Here is a 10041-nt window from a genome sequence, read left to right on the forward strand (position 1 = left end):
AACATAGTGCAGAAGTCAGGAAAATGGAAGTTAAGAGGTAGATAACTGAGGAAAGAAATATGTGTTTGCTGATAATTGGAAAGAATCTGTGTTCAATACAATCTGAGGCTGCACTGGTTAGTGGAGAAGGCTGACAGAGTGACATCTGTGAAACTCTAGACCAAATGTGGTCTGGAGTATGTTTGTGTAAGATAAGCAGGGAGGGAAAGATGGAAAACAAAAGCTCAAACAGCCCTCAAGCCTGTTTTCAGCCTGGTTTGTGAGGTGTAGGACAGTACTTCACTCACGCTATGACTACTCACTGCTACCTTGCCAGCTCTGCGACGCGAAGGCAGTGCTGACTTCTAAGCAGCTAGAGCAAGAAGAGCATAAGTGGAGGAAACAACTTGCTTTCTCCTTCCAGACACCTCTGGAGCTAATATGACTTATAGCATCCTCTAGTTGTGCAACAGCCCAGCAAAATTCTCAGGCTTTAGTGTAATCTAAGGATGTTGTTTGGACCTGACTGCGTGAAAGCTATGACTTAAGCACATTGTACTGGCAGTGCTGTAACAAGCAGTGCTACTCAGCGTGGTAAGGAATGTGCTGCTTAATAAGGAAAGCATGTAATTCCAAAAAGAATGGTGAGGTTTTCTTTACTAGCCCTGCTGTAGATAGAACCTTTCTGATAGCAAACAAAAGTAAGTGGTCCCTAGTAAGATCAGACCAACACCTGCAGTTTTAATACAGTTTCAATTCAGTTCAATTCAATTCTTGTCATTGCTTTTTTCAGCTGCTGGAATGGATCCGTCGCACCATCCCCTGGCTGGAGAACCGGGCACCAGAGAACACCATGCAAGCCATGCAGCAGAAACTGGAGGACTTCCGGGACTACCGCCGCCTGCACAAACCCCCCAAAGTCCAAGAGAAGTGCCAACTTGAGATCAATTTCAACACCCTGCAGACCAAGCTACGGCTCAGCAATAGGCCAGCCTTCATGCCTTCAGAAGGGAAAATGGTTTCGGTGAGTGGGTGTAATTGAGTGTGTATACCGAAGCTGTTTCTAAGAAATGAAACTTGTTTATGTCTATTGGTGGGCAGAGCAATGCCCACATTCAGAGTGAGCTATTCTATGGTAGGAACCCTGCAGCACACAGTTCAGTAACTTCATGATAAGAGAGGAGCAAGAAATCATTGCTCCTAGGTCTAATTCAGACTCCGAGGTTCTTCGCAAATTCCATGCCTTTATGAGAAGATGTCTGTGTGCCTCTCATTCTTTCTAATTCAGAAATGGTTGGGTTTTCCTGTATTTTTATGTGTGGGAATGTTTAGAGAGACTCTCTCATGCAGACAGGTATATCCTGGTTACTGCTAGAACTGATTAAGTCTGACACTTTGTCTTCTTGACCTGTCTGCACAACCCTGTGAGATTAAAAGCCCATACCCATTCTCTCCAACCAATGTGAAACATGTAGCCTCCTGGGAATAATTCTGAAGTACTTCTACACTAACTTCTAACTTCAGTTTCTTCCCATGCTCCTGTCTGTAGGATATAAACAATGCCTGGGGTGGCCTAGAGCAGGCTGAAAAGGGCTACGAGGAGTGGTTGTTGAATGAGATTCGGAGGCTAGAGAGGCTGGATCACCTGGCAGAGAAGTTCCGGCAGAAGGCATCTATTCACGAGTCCTGGACAGATGGTAAATGCCAGCCTACATGCTTCCCATTGCATGACATAGTGCTGTCAGTTATGCAGAGAGGAAGAGATGGATCATATATAGGTTCTTCTATGGGATTTTCCTTTTCAGGGATTCATTTATTACTTTATTAGGAAAAAAACATGAAAATCACCATGATCTCTATTCTGCATCTGCTTTCCCTAGCTGACAGAGTGAGATTCTTGGATAAAATAGAGCTACAGAGGAGAGAAGAGGTTCCTTTACAGTAAATGCTGCAGTTGGCATCTACAGGACCAGTGTAGCACAGTTTGCACATAGTGAGATGAGTTCAGTATAAACTGTGACTGCAGTGGCCTGAGCTGCGCTATTTGCATCTCTGCTGATCGTGGCAAACTCATTCTCAGTGGTTTAAAAGTTGTAATTTTGCAGCCCTAGGCAAGTATGTGTGAGGGCAAGACTTGGGCAGAGTGTCTGGAGTGGGGAAAGTGCAAAATGGAGGGCCCCAGGGCTGTCTAGGTGCAAGGGAGCTGGCTTTGGGAGCACTGGGTCCAGTCCTTCATTCTCCTGTCCTTTGGCTCCCTCCCCAGGTAAGGAAGCGATGCTGCAGCAGAAGGATTACGAAACTGCTACCCTCTCGGAGATAAAGGCCCTGCTGAAGAAACACGAGGCCTTTGAGAGCGACCTGGCTGCACACCAGGACCGTGTGGAACAGATTGCTGCTATTGCACAAGAGCTGAAGTACGGCACCCCAGCATACATCTGATCCTTGGGGCCAGGGAGGCTTGATCTGCTTTGCCCTCTGAACAGCCACGAAATCATTCCCATACAAAAATGTTGGGAAGTCTTAAGTGTTTCCAAACTGTATCTAGGATACTGCTCTTCAGTATCCAGACACACCAGAAAAGCAAGCCAGGAAATGGTTTAGTTGTGGGTGCTGATGAGGGGGAGGCAGAATTACATTCTCAAGCCAAGTTTCCACTCTTTTCCAGCTCATTATGCTGCCATGAACCTTTTCCTAAGGAGGAAACCTGTCTCTGGCCCCTGCTAGGTTTCAGAGTTGAAGCACTGTTCGGCTTTTCCAGGAACAGAAGGAAATAGCAGAGGATAGCGTGCACTTCAGAGACTCCCAGTTGGCTCGGTTTTATCAGAAATAGTGAAGGGAAAAGATCAGTTGTTTCAGCCCATCGTGGCCTCTGTTGCCACTGCAGGCATTTCACTCTAAGAATAATGTAAGACGTGAATGCAGTTAGCACTTGTACCAGAGGCTCTTTCCAGCAACTCAGTTCCCTCTGGGTTTCTCCCTGGCTTAGAAACCTTCACCTCTGCACCTTTTCCTGGGGTGAGGAGCGACCAGTCACCAGGATAAGTGGTGTCTCATCAGAGTGGGAAGTTGATTGCTAGGGAGAGCACAGAGAAAGATTTTTAAGCCCTGCGTATTTCTTGGCAAAAACAGTCTGAGCAGTTTGGCTTTCACTTTGTTTCCTATAATTAAAAATACTTCCATATCACATCAACCTATCTCAAGTTAGATATTGTCTGGATTAGACCTGCTCCCTAGGGCTGAATGACTCTTTTTTACTAAAAAATCAGGATTATTGGATCAAGATCATTATCTCCTTTACCAACACAGATTTACAGAAGTGTTCCCTTTGCCACTGGAGGACTGACCTTGAAACAGGAGGAGAGTTCAAGGCAATCCTCCATGTCAGTAAGATTAAAACTGAGGCTAGTTAGTCAGCAAGCATTAGCTGACCTGTCACTTTCAAAGCAAATGCTACATGCCAGACAAACAGCTGCAACTCTAATAGCGACAGGGAAGGATGCATCCTTAATTGAGAGAGAGGTAATTTCCTCCAAAGTGTGAGAACAGAATGCTCTGCCATCCTTCCAAAAGCCATCTCCCACATTAGCAGTGACACTGTGTCTTCAAATAAACATGGCTGAGCTCTCCTTTTCCTCTCAGAGATGCACTGCCAGGGAGAACAAGAAGGTCTGTGACTGTTCGTTCCAGGCATGTGTGGGGGGCATGGGCACATTTAACTCCCCAGCACAAGTGATCCAAGTGCATAATAAGCAAGACTCAGGAGCAGTTATTTCAGCTGCAGTGCTTGCTGTGCAGCAAAGTAGATCAAGGAACTGATCTGGATTAAAAACGCAGCAAAGAAAATGTTATTTTTAGCCCAAGGCAGTTTCATGACTAGTTTTCCCCAAGACTCCACCAACAGTCGTGCCCACACACCTCAGGAGGGGCAGTACAATGATAGGAAGAAATGAAGTAGGAGGAAACTGTTGAAACCTGTATTACTGCTTAAAAGAAATGCTCATCATATTGCCCAGGGTCTTTTGGTAGCTCAGCAAGTTATTCCACCTTCTTTCATGGGTGACACTTTACAGTTTCCAGGGCTTGTCTCCCTCAGCCTACAAGCTTCTCCCTCTTTGATCATGTGCAGAACCAAGAGCAAAATGCAGTACAAAACCACAAGCTTCAGCCTACCACTACCCCGGTTTTCCAGCCATGCTCTTAACAGCCCTTCTTCCAGGAATGCCAGGCTACAGCGTAGCCAAGTACTATCTGTCTGGCATATCAGGGAGAAACCTTCACTGTAATTCAGCAATTGTCCTAAATAAACAAATTGTTGCTGCAGATTGACACCTCTCTTGTGCAGCACTTAAAACAATCTTAAGTGGCTTCTTTGCATTTGAAATAAAACCATTGTTGCCCTTTGTCCTGGTGTATATCAGGTACATGCAGGTAACTAGCCTATTTGATGTTCTTAAGCAGAATACAGGGACATACTGCTGCTTTTAATCTGCTTATTCCCATCCCAAGAAAAGATTCCACTCCCTTCCCCCAGTGCCAAGTGATTCTCGTCAGGTAGCCAAGAACAGCCTTGAGTGTGGTTATTTTTCTTCCTGTTCTGTGCTGTTTGAAGTGCGGGTGTCTCCGAGGCTAGATACTATTGTCTTCCTGGCATACTTCATTTGCAGAGACCACAAACAATCAGTTTACATCTGTTCTTAAGACTGATAAAGATTTCTAATGTATTTATCATTCTTCTCCAAAAGGCCTTTATTTGGTATTTTGTTCTTTTCTCCGCCCCTCATAGTGAGCTGGACTATTATGACTCTCCGAGTGTCAATGCCAGGTGCCAGAAGATCTGTGATCAGTGGGATAATCTGGGTGCCCTAACCCAGAAACGTAGAGAAGCTTTAGAGGTGAGTCATACCTCCAAATGGGCCTTTGGGATTACATGAGTAGGTCATTCATGGAAAACAAGCTGCAGTGGGCATGAATGCCCTATTTCAGCCCTTTTGCCCACATCTAGAAATCCCAGCCTGTAACCCAAAGCTGTGTATTTAACCACCTTCTTTTTTTCCAGCCCAGTAACAGTACCATTCATTTGCTCAGGCTATTGATTTATTGATATTTCTAGTCCTCTGTGTTTGTAATTTTATTCTGCTTGAAAGGACTCATTTTGTTTCAAAGGACCTCATACTTTTTCCTCAGAATGAGCAAAAAATCCATCCTTTGAGTAATGTCTTAGTAGAGACTTTTGCTGTAGTGCCTCCCTGAGAGTACCAAGCAGGTCTGAAAGTAAGGAGCAACTCAAAGAGCCCTCACATCTGTGTCATTTTTATTCTCTAAACCATCTTCCCTGATTTTCTTTCTTTTCTTTTTGTGCATGCTTAGAGGACAGAGAAGCTACTGGAAACAATTGACCAGTTGTACCTGGAATATGCCAAACGAGCTGCCCCCTTCAACAACTGGATGGAAGGTGCTATGGAAGACCTGCAGGACACATTCATTGTTCACACCATTGAGGAGATCCAGGTACAGAGCGGTCATTTGCATTGTGCTGGGATAGAGGGAAGTCAGAGGTCTTCTGAATTCTTAATGGTGCTGGATATTTAGGTCATGTTTTGATGGTGCTGTTCTACTGAATGACCCATAGCACAAGCAACAAAAAGGATCATGCTTTTCCTTGATTACTTCCAAAAACCTGTATCTGAGTAGATGTGAGTTGAGTTCACACTATCCTAGCTGATTACAGAGAACTGAAAGTGGATTTTTCATTGTTACTTCTGTCTTACTAATGAGAGCTGGAATGCTTAGAGGATTTTTTAATGTCCTGCATTTGTTAGGCTTTTTTGATTGTTTGTTTGTTTATCATTATTATTACTTAATCAAAATGAACAGAACTTAGTGCTGCTGTCAGGTTCTGTGGGTCAATTGTCCCATCTAATGTTATATGTAGGTCATTTGGTCCTATGTGATGTGTCATCTGCCGGCTGGGTTTCATTGCTGAGCAGAGGAAACATCAGGATACTGCACTTTGTTAGTGGATTGCCATTTGAAGCCAAAGACTTCTTGGCTCTTGCAAGACAATGGGGATTTCCTCTTCTGAAAGGGTGTAATGAAAGGAATTTGAAGTATCTACAGGTAGTTTTCTCACCTTTGAGAGCAGGAATTATCCTTCTCTGGGTTCTAGAAGGGAGTCAGTTTCTTCTGCTTGGTGAGCTCCTGAAAAGAATCCAGGCATTCGTTTGGATTTAGCTGGTTGAGATGAATAGCCAGGATATTCTTACAGTTAGCAGTTGCTGTGCTACTGCCCTGATTTCCTCCTGACATTGTTCTTTCTCAAGACCTGGTCAGTTTGTCAAAACTCGATGAGTGTTTTGTAGGAAAGGCTGACAGCAATATGGCCATCAGTGAGGCAGCGAGTGGGAAACCAGCAGGGGACACAAGGCAGTCAGGGAGACAGAAGCAAGTAGTACAGCCCCAGCCTGGTTTGAGCCCTGTTACTGTGGAGTTTCTACATTCACCTCTCTCTCTTGAATAAGTTTTTCATAATGCAAAACAAATCTGAACAGCGCTTAAGCATTTCCATCATCTCTTTTGTGACTGCAGAATATTCCCCAGGTCTCCCAGGCTTTCATTACATTTCTATGGCCACTGCAGCAGCTGCAAAGTAATGAGTCACCGTGTACGGAAACAATTTAACAGAAGTAGTTACAGTGTATGTGTTGTAAGAGAGTGGTCAGTTACAAGGTTTACTTTCATTCCCTTTTCTGTCCGCACTGTTACTTCCATTATCCCTGCACATGTTTTTGTCTCACATCTGTTTTGCTGCCTCTTCCCCTGTGTTTGCTTCCCTACTCTTGATCTTCCAGACTTCTGGGATGAAGTATCTTAAAGGCCTGTAGAAGCAGTGGGAAGTGAGCCAGGACCAACTGGCTTGTCAGCTGTCCACAAGCTGCCAGCAAGCATGCCCCCAACTTCGGTCTTTGGATCACAGTCTGGGCACCACAGCCAGATGGGGAACAGAAAGAGCCTGTTGTGTACAGGGAGAGGGAGTGCTTTTCAGCAACAGGAGCTTATGTTGCCTGTGCAGGTTTGCTGTGGTCTGAAAGACCTTCATCTAGCTCTAACTTACACTGATCAGACTGGATCTGACTTTGTTATTCATCTGGAGTCATCTTTGTTGTAGAGCTAGTACGTATCTAGTGGGAGGAGAACTGAATTGTGCGTTTAGGCTCATGAGATGTCGCCTCTTTAGAGTAATGCTAGCAGTTCTGTCTTCCCTAAGGGGACTAACAGCCTGTCACACAGCAGTGTTGGGGAAACAGTTTCCCTTAAACTGTGAATTATTCCATCATGTTTTGGGATGTGATCTCTGTTTCTGGTCAACGTGGAACAGAAACAAATAGAGGGAAAAGGAGTCTTCTTAAAACAACCTGTTTACTGATGCTGAGAGATACTGGAAGTCTGTTAGTGTAGCCTGTTTTGAATCCTGGAAACATGTAAGCTTTTGCAGTTTCTTCAGCAGGGATGTATTTGGTTAAGAGGTTATTCAGTGACTAATGCTCTTTTTTGCTGCTGTCTTCCTTCCACAGGGATTGACCACAGCCCATGAACAGTTCAAAGCCACTTTGCCAGATGCCGACAAGGAGAGACAGGCCATCCTGGGAATCCACAATGAAGTCTCAAAGATTGTCCAGACGTACCATGTCAACATGGCAGGAACAAATCCTTACACTACAATCACCCCACAGGAGATCAATGGCAAATGGGAACATGTGAGTTCTTTACAGCATTGCAGTTAGTGTGGGGAAGGCTCAGTCACCAGAGCTCTAGGAAGGGAATTATTTTCTCTGTTATTCTCACACTTACTGCTGAGCTTTTGCACATTTGCCCTATGTTTTTGGCTCAAATGCCATGTTCTTGGAAAGTGGAAGAGACCTTTAAAACAAATGCCTGAGGGTGTCAGATCTCTTTTTGTTCTTATTTTTTTAGGGAAAGATGTGAAATTAGAACTCTGAGATTTTAAGTTCTCAGTTGACCTGAAAAGCAAGTACAGTATGGGAGTCAGTGTCCTTCTCTACCATTCGACCCTTCAGATATTCAGCCTCCACAGACAAGGAGCTTTCTAATGCTACAGTACTAACAGAGCAGTTACTCTTAGTACCAGCCTATGCTGATGGTTCTTACCACAAAATCAGTGGCAGACTACAACTAGTGCGTTTAAGCAAATATCAGGCACCAGAACCCCAGATAGTGGATGAAAGCTGTTTTTCATGGCATGAGATGAATTTGAAGAATTCATCCTGCACTGAAGAGGATTCACATTCCATGAGCCTCCTTGCAAGGCCTAAAGCTTATGTCTGCCTTTTTTTCAGAACAAACACTCCTCTCCCTTTTCTTACAGGCCTGTTTGCAACCCCACTGACAGCAAAGCTCTGTGTTTTCTCCAAAACCTAACCCTAGCCATAGAGAGTACCCAGGTCTAATATCCACTCCACCTGGGGTCACCCAAAAAGTGGCCAGGATTAAGAGCCTTTTTTTAGCAGCCCCTTCACAAACTCACTCACTCACAGTGGGACTCTGCAGTTCTACCGTTATTATTCATTTGTTTTTATATGTACAAAATGCACACCTTGTTACTCTTTGCTCTAGGTGCGGCAGCTGGTTCCTAGAAGGGATCAAGCCCTAATGGAAGAACATGCTCGCCAGCAGCAAAATGAGAGACTTCGTAAGCAGTTTGGTGCACAAGCCAATGTCATTGGTCCCTGGATTCAGACCAAGATGGAGGTACAGCTTTACTCATTTTCATTCTCTCTTCTGTGATTTTCACTGACCCTTTTATTCTGATTCTCCTTTTATTACTGATGTTGTCATTATTCCTTGAGATTACAAGGGAAACTTTTATAGAAAATACAGAGAATCCAAAGATAGGTATCAGTTACGGAAGTGCTTGTACTTTTCTTCCCCTAACTCTGTAGTAAAGAGATAAAAAATGCTACCCAGAATCGGGAGCACTGGCATTTTAATAGAGTTGAATTTATATGCAGCATGGGAAAGACCCTGCATCAAAAGCATATTTTATGGAACTGCTTTATTAGCAGTTGCACACGGCTCTTGTTACACTTGAGAAAATAAATTCATCTAGTGCACTGAACATCAGCAGAAGAGAAACATTTTTAATGGAGATCTTCTCTCTTTAGGTAAACCATGAATTAAAGTAATTGGAGTTGGTAAGATGAAAATTATGAAGCTGTTAATGAGGGTAGGAGATAAGAAGACAGCAATTACAGAAATATTACTCTGTGGAAGGATTAACACAGTGGCAGAGAATGCATCAGGAAAAATTCTGGCTAGCTACAGTACTAGCTTATGAACTACAGTTTCCTTCTTTTGCATCCTTATATTAGGTGCATCTGATATGATGCACTCCACTTGGAAAATGTTCAAGGCTCTGCTGAATTTTTTGCTGATACTGTCTGCTCATCTAGAGCGACTTCTCTCTGAGATGCATTTTTTGTTTTGATTCATCGTCCTGTGTAAGCATGAAATAGCTGCATTAATAAATATCAGCCATGTGAAGGCTCTTCCTTCTAACAAGGTCTAACACTTTTGGCTTTGCTAATGCAGGAGATTGGCCGCATTTCAATAGAGATGCATGGGACCCTGGAGGACCAGCTCAACCACTTGCGGCAGTATGAGAAAAGCATTGTGAATTACAAACCAAAGATTGACCAGTTGGAAGGAGACCACCAACAGATCCAGGAGGCGCTTATCTTTGACAACAAGCACACCAACTACACCATGGAGGTAAACATTTTGCAGTGCCTTTTCCTGCAATGTAACGCCAGCAGTTCAGACAGCTTGATCTGTTGTTGCACCAGCTGCATCCAGTTCAGGCAATATGTTGTAGTCCTGTCACGGTTTGAACTAAAAATCTACCTGCGTCCGTGACAGGGGGCCGTAGGCCCCGCAGGGGCCCCAGGCAAAAAGGAAAAAGTTAATTAGGAAAAGAAAACAGCGGCAACGATCTAAGGAGGCACACTTATTTACTAAATACTATATCGAAATACAGGATAACACAAT

At 43.9% G+C, this 10041-nt stretch overlaps 1 protein-coding gene across 2 annotated transcripts in view; it reads left to right on the forward strand.

The window, feature by feature from the left end:
• The window catches only part of LOC107314914 (alpha-actinin-1), a 70349-nt gene extending 60425 nt beyond the window's left edge, over nt 1-9924 (forward strand). For both annotated transcript variants that reach the window (XM_015864736.1, XM_015864737.1), the window contains exons 10-17: nt 773-1003; nt 1529-1676; nt 2243-2393; nt 4763-4871; nt 5347-5487; nt 7551-7733; nt 8611-8745; nt 9586-9924. In XM_015864736.1, the coding sequence (XP_015720222.1) occupies nt 773-1003; nt 1529-1676; nt 2243-2393; nt 4763-4871; nt 5347-5487; nt 7551-7733; nt 8611-8745; nt 9586-9909 (1422 nt within the window). In that variant the 3' untranslated portion in view covers nt 9910-9924. The remainder of the gene's footprint in view (nt 1-772; nt 1004-1528; nt 1677-2242; nt 2394-4762; nt 4872-5346; nt 5488-7550; nt 7734-8610; nt 8746-9585) is intronic.
• Nucleotides 9925-10041: the final 117 nt, after the last annotated feature.

Source organism: Coturnix japonica, chromosome 5, assembly GCF_001577835.2.
Source record: "Coturnix japonica isolate 7356 chromosome 5, Coturnix japonica 2.1, whole genome shotgun sequence".
In the NCBI taxonomy this organism is placed as follows: Eukaryota; Metazoa; Chordata; class Aves; order Galliformes; family Phasianidae; genus Coturnix; species Coturnix japonica.